Below are 20362 nucleotides of genomic sequence, written 5' to 3'. Positions count from 1 at the left end.
CAAGTAGTAGACATTATGAACACTAATTTCAGAGAGTGCACATTTGGCACATGACATAATATATCATAGTGCTGAAATTCATCCAGAATGAAGTCTGTAATTTCTGTACTTCAATATTTTTTTTCACAGGAGAAACTGTAGACTTGGGACTTGCAGATCCTGAATGGACGGTATACATCAACAGGCTGGATTTTTCTCTTGAATTGGGTGTCTGATGGGTGCTTGGCCTTATGCAGAATGTAGCAGTTCCCATAATGCTGGCATTACAAAGGGTTTAGAGTTGTGATGCAGCTAGAAGTGCTTTCTCACATAGTCTAAAGTATCTGGAGAGCTAATGTGAATTAGCAGAGCTCCTTCTGCACCCTGTAACATACAGTTTGAGTCCAGCATTTGTAAAGCAAGGAAATGAAACCCATTATTTATCATTACAGCTCAAAGGTATCTATTTGGCACTCGAACAGCTTCTTGAGAAAAGCAGGTGATAGATTTTTATTGCAGCTAAACTATTTATTTTTACCCAGACACACATTTCGAAAGGAATATTAGTTGCATTAATGCTTTGTGGATGAATGGAGATTGTTTACCATGGTGTCTAACTGGCCACGTACTGTCCTTCATCGATTGCAATGACTACAGTGCAAAACAGCTTTGCGGTAAAACCATTACACGTGTACTGATAGTCAGAGAGCCAAATTCTGCCTTTGTTCTGCAAATGCAACTCCCATTAGAGCTGGAAGGCTGTAAGTTTTGGCCCTCCAGTGTGCAATGTCCCTCAGCTTTGACTGAGATCAGAAAGTATTTGAATGTTAACTCGTATATGTAATTATTTTGATGGCTTTGTTGACTTAAGTAATTACATACTTGAGTATTTTGTTGAATCAAGGTCTAAACTTGCTTATTTTATCTAGTCACTGTTCACTGAACTCAAAGAACTACTTTATTTTAAGGCTGAAATATCTAGCTGGTCAGGTTGTGTGTCTAGTACTATGTGCAAAGACATGCTAGAAACAAGGTTGCTCAAAAAAAAGGAAAGCTACTTTCTGGCCACATTGGCAAAGGGAAAAAGAAAAACAGATGTCATCTTCTAAAGAACATCACTGCCCCTGGCAGGATGGTTTCTGGGAGCTTCCTTACTTGCTTTCTATAGATGTAGTTTCTATAGAAACTTGAGTTTTAAGATGCAAATCCAGTACAGCTTTATCTATTCAACTACTTCATGCAAAGCAGGAGTGGATTACTGCACTATTACAGAACCAGTAGAAACCAACCAATCTTTCCAGAGTAGGACAGCTACTTTCAGTAAACAAAATACCCCAGTGCACACCTCTTGCAGGGTGCCCCATGTGTCAGTTAGCTGGCTTATGACCCAAAAGCCTCCTTCCTCCCATGCTGAGAAATCTTTCTTGCTCTACATTTTGCACGTATCAGTTGATGCATTTGGAGACTTGACATAAGGATTTATGTAACACTAGGTATCTTATGGACCTGGCTGGAGGAACGGTTCAGCTTCAAGTACTGCCTGCAGGTCACTTTACCCAAAGTGCCTGCAGAGAGGTAGGAGCAGCAGATCAAAAAGCCACCAATAGATTGTGTGAGCAGTGTTATGAGGAGTATTTATGGCTGACTCTAAGCAGTGGTGGCTTTTCCAGCTAGGAAACCCCTGTGTGGTATAACTCTCATTCCTGCAGTCAGGTATCTTGGTCTATGTCCATTTGGCTGGACACCAGCTCTCTTTTGTCTTCCCCACCAAAGATGACTGTATCCCTTTATCAAACCCTAGGAACATACTTAAATTTTGTTAGGGAACAAACTGTCCTTGCCCATGCAAGGGAGAAGCAGAGCAGTTGTCTTCTTTCTTCACTCTTTCTGCCTGTTTTATATGTCCTGGTATTGGGGGGGTTAGTCATACCCTCAGAACAATGCACACAACTGGGAGCACAACTGCAGCATGAGATGTTCCCCAAAAGGTTAACTGTCGATGAATGTTTGCCCGTGCAGAGACTGTAAATTAATGTAGACCTATGTAACACATCCTGTTCCTAGAACCTTTTAATCTTTTTATATAGGGGGCTAAGATGCTGAAACTGAAGCCAGTAATATCTGGCAAATACCAATGTTCAGAGTTTTCTGTGGTCTTCATTAGCTTCATTAGCTGAGTGGGTTACCAAGAAATCAGAGTATTAACTGTATTTTGAAGGCTACTTAAAGATTGGAGATGGCTCTAGATTCAGTTGCCTTTTATTGAGGCAAGAAGAAAAGTTAAGAGGTGATCTAGAGGTTACTAAATACTAACACCAGAGATAGAGAAGTTACTGACATGGCCATCTCTACTACCTCTGTGAATCAAAGGCTATTCAGACAATGCATTTACCTACATGACACTGGTTACCTGCTGCTTGCAATGAAACTGGATTCTGACCAAGAAAAGGGGAAAGCTTTCATGCCTTGCAGCAGCAAGATGCTGTCAGACTGAGGGTGTGTATTAGTTATTGTTGGGGACAAGACATGTAGGAAGACACCTTCCTTCCTTCATCCAGAGAAGAGATATGTAGAGTTACGGGGAAAGGGATTATTGCAGAGACAATGGAGTCTGTTCAGTCTGAATCTGCCTTTGTCCTGGAAGGCTTTGTAGCTTTGAAGGTGAAGTGAACCCTGTATTAGCCTAAGACAAAAAAGCAAGCAGAGAAGCTACAGCAGTGCCTTGCTTTCCATGCACTGGATGATTTGAGCACTGGGATCAGGCGGAGTTCTTTCAGACCAGTCCATGACTGCATCACTGAAGCTCTGAGACACTCAATCCAAAAAGCTAGATATTTCAACCTTGAAAATAAAGTGCTTCTTTGTTCCTAGCAAACAGCGACCAAACATCATAAGCATGCCTACAATTTAATTCACATGCCTGCCTGCCCTTTGGAACCAAGTGTCCTAAATGCACCCATCCTACAGCCAGAAAGGGAGACTTGTGATTATCCCATTCAATCCCCGCAGTCACGCACCCTCCTTGCTTCATTCAGTAAATCCAGCACTGCAGGAATTATTGCTCTGTCTTTATTCAGGCCAGCAACCGATGGTGCACGTGGAACAGACTTGCTGGGAAGACATCCAGGCTTGGCTTTGACTCCAAGTGACAATGAATTTGCTACACACACCACCCCACCCCCACTAATCATAGCTAATTACTGTCACTGCTAAGAAGCCCTTCTGCATCTGCCCAGTTGGCTTCTGTCCTGCCTCCGTGGATGCTTGGTGAGACTGAACCCCCCCACACCCGCTCCTGTCTAGGGATGTTCACGCAGCTCTCGACTCACTTCTTAGCCCATGCTTTCCACCAGCTCAGAAACTTCTGTGTTGCCTGGGAGAGGAGCTTGGCTTCGGTGAAGTGAGGATTTAGGGAGAGCTTGGAGTTCTCCCAGGAAACAGGCCTTTTCCATCCATGTGTTGGTAAATCTGCAAGAGGCAGCAAATCGGTGTCAGTGTAAGGGACCGAGAACATGAGCTCCTTGGCTATGCTCTTTTCATTCTATACATCAGTTGGCTTAAAGCTTTTGGTCTTTGAGCTAACCAATATACTGATGCCCTCTTATCTCTCAGAGAGTCCTAGAACTTAATTAATTAACATTTTTAACTATGAACACTTCCTCTGATAAGAGCTATTAAGTATCAGAGGGAAATATGAATAATCTTGGCATGCTCAAATTAACTCAGCTTTGGTATAGGTGAAAAGAGAATGAGTGATGCTACATCATGGGAAATAACTTGGGTTACTTCAAATGCTGTAATCCGACTTTTATGGATTTCTGGGCTATTTTTATAATACTAATTCTGATTAAAAATATTAAGTCTGACTGTCAGCTCTAATCCATGCTTCATCCTTGCATATCTAGCAATGTTAAATGCTCTGACTAGTCTAAAGGCATTTAAAAACATTCCCATGCTGTAGAAACTTCTAAGGAAAACATCCATGCTGCACACATTGCTCTTCTTCTGAGGTAGGAAGAGTTTATGGAGCTGAGCAAGGATGGCTGTTGTATTTAGTGTATTGACTTTGATTCTGTCCCAGATTGAAAGCAGATTATTTAGTTTTTAGCTGTCGTTCCAATGTAAGTGGAGCTCAGCTGTGATCATCCACTGATATAAAAAATGTTTTTTCCATTTCCAGTTGTTGTAGTTTTCCTTTTTTGTCATCGTGGTAGCTGCTCAGCTCTGCTTTTAGTAAGTTAAGCAGCTGTATAAAACTGGGCTGGAAACGCTTCCACCAAAATGGGTGAGATTGAGAGGCTGCTGCTGTAGCCTGTTTCCTGTGCAGGGTACAGCTGCTTTGAGCATGGTCCAAATTACCAACAAAAAATTTTCACCAAACTACGCAGCAGCATGTAACTCACGATAGCAATGGAGAAAAAGGCACAACTTTGGAGTTATCTTGTGTTCTTAAGCAGTTTTGCCCCACTTTGAGTTGTATTTTGGGCTGCCTGTTCTGAAGATAGAAACGTACTTTGCAGTATTGAATTCTACATTTTGATCCTTAAAAAGCTTGGCTAACCTCCCCAAACTGCACAGCTGCTCTGGGAGGGTTTTCAGTCACAAAGTGTGAACTGTTTAGCACTGCTCTGCAATTAAAATGAGAAAAATCCCAAAAAAAGATTTTTAAAAATATGTAACTTGGTGGTGTTATTCAGTACCCTGTGTGTAAAAGACAGGGGTTTTGCTCAGTTTTCTAGTGAAACCTAATTTGACCATGCAAGAAGCAATTAAACTAGAATATGTTGTTCTGTTTTATCTGCTCTTTAAATAATTTAGGGTCTGGAATTAGGGGGAGGAGGGGTTGTTATTTGTACCGAACGATAAAGACTTTGCTGATTATATGTGCAAGTAAACACAGCAGGCAAAATATGTGAGGCACATAAAAGTGAGAAAGGGCTAAGAAAGAAAGTGTGTGAGGAAGAATGTACGTGGTTCTGCAGAGTTTGGCAGCCATATGTAGTGTGATTTTCTGATATGGACAGATGGAAAAACAATGTAAAAATGTTACACTAGAAATCATCCAGTTCAAGTCTCCATCTCCAAATTGTCTTATAACTTCAAATTTTTTATTTCCATCTGATATATTACTATAACAGATGCAATCTTATAAACTTCCTTAATAGAGGAAAATTGAATTTATTTGCTATAGAGATCTGTGTAGGACAATCCAGGGGGTACACTGCATTTCAATTTTGTAGTTAAAGAAGAGTGGTTTGAAAGCAGTGCTTTTCACTAAATATTTAAGAAATCTCTGCTGTAGGAAAGGTTTTTATGTGGTAAACAGATGAGAAGGGCATAGGTCACTTTCTGTAATGATAATACTGTGCTTAGGGACAAGCTGACCCATAGTGTTGTCTTGCTAGGACCATCCAGATATAACTCAATCACTACTAATCTTCATAAAGACTTTTCTCTGTTTTCAGAGTGGGGCACTTGCTGAGATACTAGTTTGATGCTTCAACCCAGTACATTCACTGGAGGAAGGTTCCCTTGTAGTGGGGATGTACACGGGTTGGTTGGCCGTACAGCCAAAGGAGATGGGAGATGAATAGAAGTAACCATGATTGCTTCAGTGCAATGGAAGAGTAGGCATGGAGAGGAGGGGCAGGGGGATTATGAGGGCACAGATGGTGCCTTTTTTGAGGACACAGGCAGTGACTGTTTTGAAAGCACAGATGGTTGTTGCAATGTAAGAATCCGTAGGAAAGCAAGACTTAAAAGATGCCTAAGCCACTTTTTCAAGTGGGCTGTGAGTTCAGGTTTCTCTGTTTTCAAGCATGCTTATACCCAGATTTTAAAAGAGCCTGGGTGACTCTTCAGAATATATGGTTTTAGCAAGTTGTGCAAACCAAGCTCCAAATAACCCAGGCTGTCCCGCTCCCACCACCAAAGTCAGTGCAGTCACTGGCTACTTTGAAAAACGTTGTCCATCTATCCTAGAATTATAATAAATGTCATGGCAAATGCATTCAAATAAAGGCATTTTCTCACATGCAGTAGTGAGTGTGTAAGTGTTCTTTGCCACTATTTGATTATTTTTCCCCAAGTTGGCCCTTTTGTCATTAAACAGAGCCACAGAGTGATTGTGGCCTGCTGACCTTTTTTCACAACACAATGGATCAGTCTTGTCTTTCCATCACAGAACCATGAAGCAACCAAGGCTATGTCAATAAGCTGGGTTTATTTTTAGCTTCCTGTAAGCTGCCTCCTGCTTCTTGGCTCCTATCTCTCCAGGCAGTTGGGAGATGCTGTCTTCCTCTCTCATAGCCCCTGGTGATTACATATACTATCTGTTCTGGAGTTTGTGTCCCTTTCCCAACCAAGAACAAAGATAAGATACGATTATCAACAGTGGATACCTTGAATCCTCAGCTCCCCAGATGAATACTCATGCCAAAACAGGTGACTGTCTGTTAATTTCCATTTCATACACTGCTTTCTTCTCTGAAATGACTAAGTGCAGTTGCCTTGATCCTAAAAGCCGTCACACCAAGGAGCGTTGTGGACCGTATGTCACATAAAAACAGTCATACCAGATCAGACCAGTGTCCACTAAGACAAATATCCTGTCTCCAAACAGGCACTCCTGTACATGAAATTACAGGAACAGGGCAAGGACATAGTGTTGCTTAATTGAGCATTGCCCAAACTTTTGGAAAGTAGTGGCTGTGGGACTTCTGAGCCAGAGGTGGGGTATTTGTGCTTAGAAGCCCATCAAGGACTTAATTCTTTGAATTTGTTCAGTTGCTTCTGGAGCCTGCATTTGAAATTTTTTTTAGTACTAACAGTGCTTTGTAGCTAGGATTTCCAAAACTGAACTACACTTTGCATGAATAAACATCACCCTTTTGCTTGAAACTGTTATATTTGTTGCTCCTTAATTCTTGGATGAGAAGAAATGGTGAAAAAATGATCCCTGCTCATTTTCTCTGTGATGCTTATGTTCTCATAGACCTGTATCATATAATTCCTCACCTGCTTTACTTTCTTTAGCCTAAAGAGGTGGCATTTGCTAGAATGCATGAATCTCTGTAAAGACAGCTCACAGAAATTACCTGGACAGGCTGGAGAGTTGGGCAGAGAGGAACCTCATGAAGTTCAACAAGGGCAAGTATAGGGTCCTGCACCTAGGGAGGAATAACCCCAAGCACCAGTACAGGCTAGGTGTTGACCTGCTGGCAAGCAGCTCTGCAGAGAAGGACCTAGGAGTCCAGGTGGACAACAAGCTCTCCATGAGCCAGCAGTGTGCCCTCGTGGCCAAGAAGGCCAATGGTATCCTGGGGTGCATTAAGAAGAGTGTGGCCAGCAGGTCGAGGGAGGTTATCCTCCCCCTCTGCTCTGCCCTGGTGAGGCAAGGAGATGGGACATCTGCAGTACTGTGTCCAGGTCTGGGCTCCCCAGTTCGAGAAAGACAGGGAACTACTGGAGAGAGACCAGCGGAGGGCTACAAAGATGATTAGGGGACCGAAGCATCTCTCGTACAAGGAAAGGCTGAGAGAGCTGGGTCTGTTTAGTCTGGAGAAGAGAAGACTGGAGAGAATCTCATCAACGCTTATAAACATCTAAAGGGTGAGTGTCGAGAGGAAGGGGCCAGACTCTTCTCAATGGTGCTCAGTGACAGGACAAGGGGCAATGGGCGCACACTGGAACACAGGAAGTTCTGTCTGAACATGAGGAAAAAACATCTTTACTGTGAGAGTGCCAGAGCACTGGAACAGGCTGCCCAGAGAGGTTGTGGAGTCTCCTTCTCTGGAGATATTCAAAATCCGCCTGGAGGTGATCCTGTGCAACCTGCTGTAGGCGATTCTGCTTTAGCAGGGGGGTTGGACTAGATGATCTCCAGAGGTGCCTTCCAACCCCTACTGTTCTGTGATTCTGTGATTCTGTGAAATGTCATAGGCAAGAGAGTTTCTGCCTGTTTTGAGTTCATACCAGGAAGAAAACTCTTGCAGAGAATTCTTTCCCTTAGGTCTATCCAGAAGTCTTTCACAGCATACAGGGTTACTAGACTACACACATTCACTCCAAATTAAATGCACAGAAATAGGAGGCTTGCTGGTGTCACCAAGTAATCATTTTTGAGCAATGGTTGAGAAATGCTAGGAATCATCTATCTCAGTGACTCCTTAATGTAAGCCATGAAGCTGACCCCGTTCCCAATACTTTGACATTTCTTTTTTTGTTTCTGGTTTTCAAGATGGGCACAACAATGCTCCATCCCCTGCCACTTTAAAGAACAAAAACATGCAAAATCATGCTCTGCTTTGGAGAGTTTTCATAGAGAAAGCCAGGACATTGGCATTTCTCTGACTTAATGCATTGTTTTCTGTCTGTAGCTGCCTTGAAGCCATCAGACTAGAGTCAATCATTCCTCATTTTTTTATTGTCAGTCAGTTCCTATACTGATAAGTCTGGATCCTATCAATAATACGCACAGGAGTTTTATTTATAGCTGTGCTCCCTGCTGCTCCTGAAGTTGTACTTGGACAGCTCTGTGACGATGTAGAAGTATTGATGTAGAGTCAGGGAATTATTTATTACACACACAAACTATGTTAAGAGAAGATTATTAGGAATGAAAAATGGAGTACTCCAGTTTTAGGAAATACGAGAATTGTGCCTGTTTGCATGGTCTTTGGTTGACAGCCTTAAGTGTGTGCTGAGCCACTCTGCTTCACTGCGTTTCAAGTGGAGTCTTTTCAGATATTAAAGGAGCATCTGCACTGAGTGTGCTACAGTGGGTAAACCACTTCCTTATCAGAAGAAATTCCTGCTCTATAATTAGAATTACTATTAGGCTATGAAGGATTTTGTTGATAAGGAGAGATTGAAAGGGGAGTGTAGATCTTCACAGGGCTAGATAGGAGTTCTCAGTGCCTTGCTGTGAGGTCCCTCTGCTAAATCCTTTCACAATCATCTGGATTGTTGCTGTCACTAAAGCGGGTTGAAAGCATTATTCTCCACTCTGACCTCTCTTTATAATCCCTTGTCCAGATGATGGTCCTAGCACTTAAGAGTTCATCCTGCATAAAGCCGCTGAGATATGGACTAGATATATGCTGGTAGGAGGTGGTGTAGTTTAGCTGGACCAACAGGAAAACTTGTAGTACTTGGACAAATTTTAGAAATTTTGATTTCTGATTATATTTTGAGACCTTCTTAAAATTTATTTTAAAACAAATTTCCAGTTTTGGTATTATCTGTATCAAAAGTGGTGCTGTTAAAAGCAGTACATTGTTAGTATTTCCTTAAAAGTCTGATTTGCTGATGATGACTTCAGAAACACGTAAATGACTTCAGAGTTTTTGAGAACACTACTCCAAGAGGGGCACTTAGACCAGTTAAAGATCCTTTCAAAAAGCTTCCATATACTTTGGAGTTATGAGGTAGAGCAGAGAAGAATCACTTCTTCCTCTCTATAGCTATAGTTAGCTCCTCAGCTGAGATTTGCAAAAGTTCTTTCTACATCAGGTAAACGGAAGTCTTTCTTTTCAGTCTCAGTGAAGCTGATATCTTTGACTACAGAGGTATAGGCTGTCCCTAGTTCTGTCTGTCTGTCTCTGGCCAGGTAATTCATATGGTGAACATGCATTCCTCAGACCTCTTTTAAAACTGAGGTCTGCAAGATGGATGCATATGAAGGGACAAATCTGTTTTTCTAAAATGAATGATAGCAGCTTGGGTGAGAATGAAGGAAGTTGTGCAGAATTTGCTAGGAAACAAATCTACCTGATTTTTACAAATCTTAGATAAATCAGGGTCTGTTTAGGTGTTATTGACATAATGATACTCTTTGCCTGGAACATCAGGGCTGTGCTTTATAATTTGGGAGCATATTCTGGCCCTTCAGAGGAACACCAGATATTTACAAAAAAACGTAACCAATGAACATTTGGGAGGGCTCTCGTCCCTGTTGCTTACCATGATTTCAAAGAAATCTCCTCGTGGCTGGAGATGGCTGGACTTGTTAATGCTGAAGGTTCCTTGCTGGAGATGCTGTAGTGCTGTAAGGGGCTTTGATCCTCCAGCCCCTCAGTGAAACTTCCCCCCACTATGGGCATTGAGTATTGGGGGTCACTATCACTCCTCAGATCAGGTGCATTACTCTGTCGGGAATGCTGGGACAATTGTGAATCATTTGCTTTCACCTGATGAGTGGAAAAAAATGAAATCAGTTTTAAGGACAAATCATCTGGCAGTGTTTGTTCCTGCAGGGGCTTTGCTTCTATTCTGGAGGGAACTCCTTGCTGCTTGCAAAAGGTTATTTCCCTGGTTGCTCTCTCTTGGCCATGGTGCAAATTTGGGAGGCTGAAGGTGAAGTGCTGAATTCTGGCTCATTGTCAAAGAGGGCTGAGGAAGCTTGCATGTGCTCGATATACATTTCCAGGGTACTCAGCAATTCGCCAACTTTCAGAGGCCAGATTTATACTCATCTAGCACTGAGTATACTGTGCTTCCATCTTTTAAAAATTGAAGAAGTATGTAGGTAGACTCCTGCTTCTCTGTTTCTTGACCAGAAGACTATTCCCTGAAAGATATTTTAGGGGCTACAAATGATGAAATGATGCAGGTTGGAAGGATCTCTGGAAGTTGCTTCTGCTTCTCCTCCTCAGCCCTAGTCCAGCTAGATCAGATTGCTCCACACTGTGGCGAGCTATGGTTTGAATATCTCCAAGAATGGAGCCCGTGATGTCCCTGAGACCTTGCTGTAATGGGGACCTTCCTCTATGGGGAAAGAAATTGTTGCTAAGATCTCATGGGAGTGCCCTGTGTTGCCTGCTGCCTCTCACGCTTTCTCTGGGAAGTGTCCATCTTTTCTCTCCCCTCCAATGAGGCTGCTGAATACAGCAGTAAGGTCCCTTTAAGCCTTCTCTTCTTAAATCTGCCTTGAAAATCATTACCTATCATAAAGAAACATAAGTTTAAGGGATTTAATATTTTGGAGTTTGAGCAGGAAGGGATCATGTTTTCAGGCTTTTATGTGCAACCACAAAGGCTACTGTTTGGTTGGGGTTTTTTTTCTGAACTTTTAATTGTTGATTTCAAACTGTGGTTCTCTGATCTTCATTTATAACAAGGAGCTGAAGCTGTAAATAAGACAAGTGTTAAAGGAGAGAAAATAGTGACAACTGCCAAAACTATAAATGCAATTTTAATTGAAAGTGGTTTTTTAGGCACATAAAAATGCTTTAGTATGTAGTATTGCTTCAGTGCTTGTGAAATAGTTTGCAGTTTCCCCTGAAGAAAGAAAAAAAGATTCACAAACTGAAAAAAAAAGTAGTTGACGATTGACTAGAAATAAACATTCCAGCAGCACTGAAAAGTTGGGGTATGTCTTTATACCTAAACCCCCCACTTTTGTTTTCTTATTTCTTGCTTTGAAGACACAGTTCTTCAAGAGACTCACAGAAAGACAGAGTGGCAAATGTGTTAACCCAGCATCTGGGCAGAAAGGCTTCTGCAAGCCTTGCATTTGAGAAGTTTCAGTTTTGACATGTAAAGAAATGTTTCAAGAAAGAAAGACATAATAAAAGCAGTAGTGACTTAATTGAAAAATGTTGGACAGTTAAAATACCTTAGGAAGGAAACAAAGGCAAGGCAGGCAAAGGAGAGGGAAAAAAAGCTGTGACGGATGAGTACTAAAACAATACGCAGTTAGAGAAAGCAAAGCTATTGTGCAAACAAAAGCGAGGAACAGCATGAACAGAGGCTGGAGATCAAAAGAACTTGGAATAGAGGAGGGCACGTTCTAGGAATATCTTTATGAACAACAGGAAAGCCATAGAAGTGGTTTATTTGATAAATAGGAAGCAAGTGAAAGCCTAGGTAGGTAGCATGATGTTTTTCAGTAGATTTGAGAAGGCTGTTTGGAAAAGCAAGGAAAACAGCACTGAATAAAGCATAGTTTTGAATATAATGTGATCTTTAAGATACCAACAATAGGTCAATGCATCACTCACCTCACTTTCCTCTCAGCAAGAGAATCTGTGTGCTCCTGTGACACGTGAAATAGCAACAGAACAAAAGTTCATGACCAAATTACCTTTATTTTGGTGACTCTCTTAGGCAATTCAAGTTGCATCAAGTTGGATATTAGGAAAAATTTCTTTACCAAAAGGTTTGTCAATCATTGGAACAGGCTGCCCAGGGAAGTGGTTGAGTCACCATCCCTGGAGGAACTTAAAAGACACGCAGGTGTGGTGCTTAGGGACATGGTTTAGTGGTTGGACTTAGCAGTGTTAGGTTAATGGTTGGACCTGATGATCTTAAAGGTCTTTTCCAACCAAAACGATTCTATTCTATGATTCTATTCTGTTCTAAAGAGTGTTTGGGCTATTGCTGATTTTTAGTGAAAAGTTGTTGCAAGCAGATCTAAGTACAAATACACATTCAAAAGCCCTTCAAAGACTGGAGTCTGCTGTCAAAGTCACTTAGGAGTTTTATCAAAACTTTTTACTCTGTCGGGATTTGGAGGGATGGCCCTATATCTTGCTTTAGCTGATTCCGCTGCAAAGTAGAGACAATAAAAGTTAAATTCCTCCTCAGCTTTTGCACTTAGAAGGCACAAATAACTACACTGGTATTATTCTGCATTCATACGAATGGGTGAAAGCATCTGTCAGCAATAACTTCGCATTAACTGCTTTTCAGTTAGTATAATGAGAAGTTCTAGATGGTGTAATGCTTATGTGTACATTCCAGTGCTTTCTTAAATAAAAGTTAATTCTGCATGTCCTCTCTGAAAACTCCTATAAGTAATGTGAATGCTGTTTTATCATCCGTCTTCATTATTAAGTAGTACATATCGCCTAGTCAAATTCTGTGAGAGCAAGTTGGGAAAAGAGATCATTTAAAGAGAAGTTAAGAGTTCAGTAAAGACAATGCTTATTTATAGAACATTATTTAGACTCACTTACTCTTGCCTTAGTAGTTAGACCAAGACTTTGGACTGAAGTACAGATGCCAAGCTCCCTTCCTCCTCACTGGTAAAATCTCCTGCTGTTTACATGCCCATGTACCTGTGGTGCTTATGGATTCATTATTTGCTCTGTAGCAGCAGCAGCAGCACAGAAACTTTTTTTTTAATTAAAAGCTCTATGAACCTTTCAGATTCCTTGGGTTGCTCAGAGTATAGCACATTCCTGAGGATCCTCCATCAACACTGTAGGTAAAGGGAGGTCATACAAGCTAACTCTGATTCCCAGACCTTGTGGAAATGAGAAGGTAGTAAGACCAAAAAGAGGAGAACTATATTGGAAATGCACTGAGCATGACTTCAAATGTTAAAATACATGGACTCAAGTACTTTCAGGCTGAGATGCTGTCAGTCCACCTCTGGTGCATCATTTACAGAGCAGCATGTCTGGAACAAAGAGCAGTTTGATGCCTGTACCTCTGCACCTTCTGTGACAGGGACTATTCCCTCCATAGCAAATTCACAAGTACAGTTTGGTAGAGACACATGTCAGGTTAATAACACAGCTTTTTTTGACCTGAGTCAAACATACCCTTAATGCCAAAGAGGATTTGGATTGCACTTTCATAATTCGTAGTAAGAAATGCTGCCAAATTATTTTTTCCTGCTGCATCCAATGTCTGCTAATGAACAGGACAGCAGGGCTGACATGCTCATGTTTAACATTCAGGTCCTATCATCTGCACCTGTCCTTAAAGAAATGCTAAAAGATTAACTCAGGCTTGACAGCCTGATCTGTCAGTGAAGTCCTGCACATACCTGTTGCAGTGGCATCACCAGTTCTGCAGCCTGTGTGCCCTCCCCCGTCTTTAATGACCCCAGTAGGAGGTATTTCCAGTGGGCTGACAGTCGGACAAAGCAAACGAGACTCCTTGGCAGGACTTGAGGCAGCCAGCTTCTCCAGATTTCTGCTGTGAGATGTGTTTGTGTGCATGTATGTGTGTGCTGGAGGGGGAGGAATTTACAGTAAGAAGTGCTAAAAAATAGTGGAGCTTGTCTGCAGATCTGTTCAATGAATTTATCTAAATATTCACTTTTCTTCCCTTTATTTTCCCTTTCTCTCCCTCCTTTCTCTTCTCCCATTCACTGTCAGGAAGGGCCACCTCTGAAGGGTCAATTCAGTACAGCCTGGCGCCAACACAGACGGACGTCAACAGCAGTTACAACAGTGAGTCAATTTGCAATCGGGGGACTCCTTGAAATGGTATTGTTTCATGTGCATGTGGAAGGTGCAAGAACTCTGCTTCCAGAAGGGGAGAGGGTAGGTTTGTCACCCCTAGCTCCTTCTGGTTGGAGAAGCCTGCAAGTTTCTGATGCCTCACAAAGCATTAGATAAAAGTAGATTTTCCTGAAAAATACAAGGATACTGATGTGCAAGGGCCAGTGCCAGGGCATTTTATCAACAGAATAGGCTTTTGCAGCTGGATGCTGTTCAGAGAAAACTGGCCATCAAGAAAGCTTAAGACACTGCAGCTGACTGGAGAAGAAGCTGGAAGCTATGCACAGACAAGTCTCTCAATTGAATTGCTACTTTCCCAGCTGGAGACAAGAGCTGCCAGTCTCAGATTTGTGTAGGAGCACTGATGTGTTTTAGGACAGGTGACGAGACCTTGCTTTCAGTTTTGAGGTAATTTAGCTGCTATTGCTTAGATTCTCTGGTGCTCTCTGGAGCACCTCGAGGGGGAAGATGAGACCTTGCGTGATATGTTTTTTTCTCTCTTATTATGCACACACACAATGTTATCTAACACTTGTGATCCCAGTCTTCAGTGGTCCCTTCTCCTAATACATGTGTTAGGGGGAGAGACTCTTTATGTGATGGTTAAGAGGGGAAAGAAGAATTGCACAGAGCAAATGAAAAATGACACCTGCTTCTCGCTGTTCCTAAAAGGTACTCCTGCCCTGTATTGTCCTCTTGGCTCTCCTGCGACCAACAAGCTTCAGCACAACATGATAGAGAAGGTAGCTGGGGAAGGAGATGGTGGGTTAAAGGAGAAGTGGACAAGTGGATGAGCTCGAGGGGATGAGAACAGGTGATGGCAAATGGAGAGGACACTAGAAGGGAAAAGAGATGGCAGTGAAAAGATCCAAAGAAAGCAGTCTGGGCTTCTGGAAAAGCAGTCTGAGGGCTCAAAATGTCACAGTGATCTGTTATTTAGTTAAACTGACTGTCCTGAGATCTGGAAAAGCCTCCATTCACCCTTCCACTTCAAAGACGGTAGGAGAAATGACACATTCTGGCAGGGAATGAGCAAGCAGACCCTGTCTGTCACTGTTTCAAGACTGACCACCACAGCTATATAATTTGTAGCATCTCATTCCTGGAAACGTAGTATAAAGCAGTTGTGAACTACTGCACAATGATGGGATTAACCCTGTTTATTCCAGCTGCGTTGTCCTCAGCATAGTTCTAACATTTTCCATGTATTTACTTGTGGTGGGTTGAGCCTGGCTGGGGGCCAGGTGCCCACCAGAGCCGCTCTATCACTCCCCTCTTCAGTAAGGCAGGGAGGGGAGAAAGGAGGATGGAAAAAAAAAAACAACCCCAAACTCGTGGGTCGAGATAAAGGCAGTTTAATGTAGCTAAAGCAAAAAAAGCCGCGCGCGGAAGCAAAGCAAAAAGCAAAAGATTATTCTCTACTTCCCATCAGCAGGCGATGTTCGGCCACTTCCTGGGAAGTAGGGCTTCAGTATGCGTACCCCTTACTCCGGAAGACAAACATTGTAAAAAAAAAACAACGAATGCCCCCGCCCTGTTCCTCCCCCTATTCTCAGTTTCTTATTGCTGAGCAGACGTCATATGGTATGGAATATCTCTTTGGTCAGTTTGGGTCAGCTGTCCTAGCTGTGTCCCCTCCCAAGATCTTGCCCACCCCCAGCGTGCTGCTGGGGAGAAAGAAATGTTGGAAAGACAGCCTTGATGTGTGCTGGCACTACTCAGTAGTAGCCTAAACACTGCTGTGTTATAGTTATCAACAGTTTGCTAGCTACCAATACACAGCACAGCACCATGAGGGCTGCTGTGGGGAGAATTAACTCCATCTCAGCCAGACCCAATACAATCTCCACCCCTTATTCCATACCATTTGTGTCATGCTCACGCTCCACACACTTTAATACATATATGTATATATTTTATAACCGTTTCATTGTATTTAGTTCTTATTAACTATAATCTCCAGTCCTTTAATAGATGGATGTTACTCTCCCGTTCCATGAGCTTCCTCTGCTCCTCCAGATGTTCATGAACCGACTATGACTTGGGCCCAATCTGTCAGGATGGCTGTTCAGGTTCAGTTGTTGGGCACCAACACCGGCTTGCTTCGGGCTGTTGTTGCATTCATCTGGCTCCTTGCGAAACTTGCTCTTCGTTGGTTTGGGTCATTCCTTCTACATTACTTCCTAGAACGTACAACTCACATTACAGATTATTTTACCCCAAGGTTAAATCTCCTTGAGGCACACACCGGGTCTCCCCATCCTTCCGCATTACCCACCAAGTACACCCAGGTCCCTGAGCGAAGACAATCCCAGAAATGGGTTTGCCTTTTCCCATGGGAGGAGCAATCCACACCGCCTTCCCCAGCCACTTTCCCATGTGTACTACAGGGACCTTGTCTCCTCCCACAGTATGTAGGGGTTTCGTTTGGGCAGGACCAGGACGGTTAGCAGATCCTCTGGTATTAATCAGCCAAGTGGCTTCTGCTAAATTTGTATCCCAGTGCTTCCATGCCCCATTACCTAATGCCCTCAACATAGTCTTTAACAGTCCATTATATCTCTCGATCTTTCCAGAGGCTTGTGGGTGATAGGGGATGTGATACACCCACTCAATACCATGTTTCTTTGCCCATGAGCTTATGACGTTATTTCGAAAATGAGTTCCATTGTCTGATTCAATCCTTTCTGGGGTACCATGTTGCCATAAAATTTGTCTTTCAAGGCCTAGGATGGTGTTTTGGGCAGTGGCATGGTTTACAGGAAATGTCTCTAGCCAACCAGTAGTTGCTTCCACCATGGTGAGTATGTAGCGCTTGCCTTGGCGTGTTCGTGGCAGTGGCCCAATATAGTCAATCTGCCAGGCCTCACCGTATCGAAAACCCAGCCACCGCCCTCTATTCCAGGGAGATTTTACTCGTGTCACTCGCTTGATTGCAGCACATATTTCACATTCATGAGTGATTTGTGTGATGGCCTCCATGGTCAGGTCCACCCCTCGATCACGAGCCCATCTGTATGTTGCATCTCTCCCTAGATGTCCTGATGTTTCGTGGGCCCATCGAGCTACAAATAGCTCACCCTTACGCTCCCAGTCCAGGTCCACTTGAGCTACTTCAATTTTGGCAGCCTTGTCTACCTGTTGATTGTTTTGATGTTCTTCAGTGGCACAGCTTTTGGGTACGTGAGCATCTACATGACGTACCTTCACAGCCATGTTTTCTACTCGGGCAGCGATGTCCTGCCACAATGCAGCAGCCCAGATGGGTTTACCCCTGCGCTCCCAATTGGTCTTCTTCCACTGCTGTAGCCACCCCCATAGGGCATTTGCCACCATCCAGGAGTCAGTATAGAGACAGAGTACTGGCCACTTTTCTCGTTCAGCAATCTTTAGGGCTAGCTGAATGGCTTTCACTTCTGCGAACTGACTTGACTCACCTTCTCCTTCAGTGGCCTCAACGACTTGTCGTGTGGGACTCCATACAGCAGCTTTCCACTTCCGATGGTTTCCTACAACACGACAGGATCCATCAGTAAATAGAGCATAACGCCTTTCATCTTCTGGTAACTCATTATATGGTGGTGCCTCTTGGGCACGAGCTACCTCCTCAGGCAGTGCTCCAAAATCTCTACCTTCTGGCCAGTCCATAATCTCTTCCAGGATTCCTGGGTGATTGGGTTTCCCTAGTCGAGCTCGCTGCGTGATTAGTGCTACCCACTTACTCCACGTAGCGCTGGTTGCATGATGTGTAGAGGGCATGTTTCCTTTGAACATCCAATGTAGCACAGGCAATCACGGTGCCAAGAGGAGAGATGCTTCTGTACCAACAACTTCTGAAGCAGCTCGAATCCCTTCATAGGCTGCTAGGATCTCTTTTTCAGTTGGGGTGTTGTGGGCTTCTGATCCTCGATACCCCCGGCTCCAAAACCCTAATGGTCGACCTCGGGTTTCTCCTGCTGTTTTTTGCCAGAGGCTCCAGGTAAGGCCATGCTCCCCAGCTGCAGTGTAGAGTACATTTTGTACAGTTGGTCCTGTTCGGACAGGCCCAAGAGCTACAGCACGAGCTATTTCCTGTTTGATATGCTCAAAGGCTTGTTGTTGCTCAAGGCCCCATTCAAAATAGTTCTTTTTTCCGGGTTACTCGATAGAGAGGGCTCACAAGCTGACTATAACCTGGAATATGCATTCTCCAGAACCCCACAAGGCCCAAGAAGGCTTGTGTCTCCTTCTTGTTAGCTGGTGGAGACATAGCTGCTATCTTGTTGACCACATCCATAGGCACATGACGGCGTCCATCCTGCCATTTTATTCCCAAGAACTGGATTTCTTGTGCAGGTCCCTTGACCTTACTTTTCTTTATGGCAAAACCAGCTTTCAGAAGAATCTGAATTATTCTTTCTCCCTTCTTGAATACTTCTTCTGCCTTATTACCCCACACAATGATGTCATCGATGTATTGTAGATGTTCTGGGGCACCACCCTTTTCCAGTGCAGTTTGGATTAGTCCATGACAAATAGTAGGACTATGCTTCCACCCCTGGGGCAATCGATTCCAGGTGTATTGGACACCTCTCCAAGTGAAAGCAAACTGTGGCCTGCATTCGGCTGCCAAAGGAATTGAGAAGAATGCATTGGCGATGTCAATTGTAGCATACCACTTGGCTGCTTTTGACTCCAGTTCATATTGGAGCTCTAACATGTCTGGTACAGCAGCACTCAGTGGTGGTGTCACTTCATTCAGGCCACGATAGTCCACTGTTAACCTCCACCCTCCATCAGACTTTTGCACTGGCCATATGGGACTATTAAAAGGTGAATGAGTCTTGCTGATGACTCCCTGGTTCTCCAGTTGATGAATCAGCTCATGGATGGGAGCCAGGGAGTCTCGATTTGTGCGGTATTGCCTCCGGTGCACTGTCCTTGTAGCAATTGGCACCTGTTGTTCTTCAACTTGCAGCAATCCCACAACAAAGGGATCTTCTGAGAGACCAGACAGTGTAGATAACTGTTTGATCTTCTCTGCATTCACAGTGGCTACACCAAAAGCCCATCGGTACCCCTTTGGGTCCTTGAAGTACCCTCTCCTGAGGTAATCTATGCCAAGGATACAAGGGGCCTCTGGGCCAGTCACAATGGGGTGCTTCTCCCACTTGTCCCCTGTTAAGCTCACCTCAGCCTCCAATACGGACAGTTCTTGGCATCCCCCTGTCACTCCAGAGATCCGGATGGGTTCTGTGCCTCTATACCCTGATGGTATCAGTGTACACTGTGCACCAGTGTCTACCAAAGCCTTATACTTCTGTGGGTCTGATGTGCCAGGCCATCGAATCCACACAGTCCAGTATACCCGGTCATCCCTTTCCTCCTCCTGGCCGAAGGCAGGGACCCTCTATTCCTGTTCCTGGTCAGAGTATTCACTGTCTGACCCTCGCAGTGACAGACCAGAAGTCCCCTCACCAGGATCAAGGGAGGTGATTTTAGTTTTACATCTGGGAGATCGCTGTTTGCCTTCTCGGGTCTCTGTAGCAACTACACTGACGGCCTTCTTGGGTGTCCCCTTCTTAACAGCTGTCTTCCCTCTTAGTTCACGAACACGGGCTTCCAACTTAAAGGTGGGTTCACCATCCCACTTCCTCATGTCCTCCCCTTGGTCACGCAGGAAAAACCAGAGTGTACCACGTGACATATACCTGGGACTCCCTTTCCCTCTGACCGGAGCAGGAGATGACTGATTTCTTGGGGTACCTCTGACAGCCAACGTGCTGGCCCGTAGGGAGGAGGAGGTACAGAGGTTTTCTTCAAAGTTCTGAAGCCAAGAAGACACCTTCTCCACAGTTGGTGTGTCCCTATCTGGGAAATACATTGCTGCCAAGCTGTTAGAATACGATGCTGGGGCACTTTGAATCACCTTCCTCCACATGGCCCGTGTGCACAGGACATCCTCTGGATCTTTGGAGACCTCCTCATCATCTAGATCACTATAGATGACTTCCAACACTGCTAGTTCTCTCAGGTACTGGATGCCTTCATCTGCGGTGGTCCACTTTCCTGAGAAGTTGACAAGATCTTCCTTGAACGGGTATCTTGTCCTCACACTTGAAAGCAGCCGTCTCCAGAGACTGCAAATTGCTGTCTCTTTTCCAATT

At 43.7% G+C, this 20362-nt stretch overlaps 1 protein-coding gene across 3 annotated transcripts in view; it reads left to right on the top strand.

Annotated features, from left to right (window-relative positions):
• Positions 1-20362, top strand: part of NRG1 (neuregulin 1) — a 482035-nt gene that overhangs the window by 164118 nt on the left and 297555 nt on the right. For all 3 annotated transcript variants that reach the window (XM_054810030.1, XM_054810029.1, XM_054810028.1), the window contains exon 2: positions 14091-14165. In XM_054810030.1, the coding sequence (XP_054666005.1) occupies positions 14091-14165 (75 nt within the window). The remainder of the gene's footprint in view (positions 1-14090; positions 14166-20362) is intronic.

Source organism: Grus americana, chromosome Z (assembly GCF_028858705.1).
Source record: "Grus americana isolate bGruAme1 chromosome Z, bGruAme1.mat, whole genome shotgun sequence".
Classification (NCBI taxonomy): Eukaryota; Metazoa; Chordata; class Aves; order Gruiformes; family Gruidae; genus Grus; species Grus americana.
This window is presented reverse-complemented; position numbering and strand designations above follow the sequence as displayed.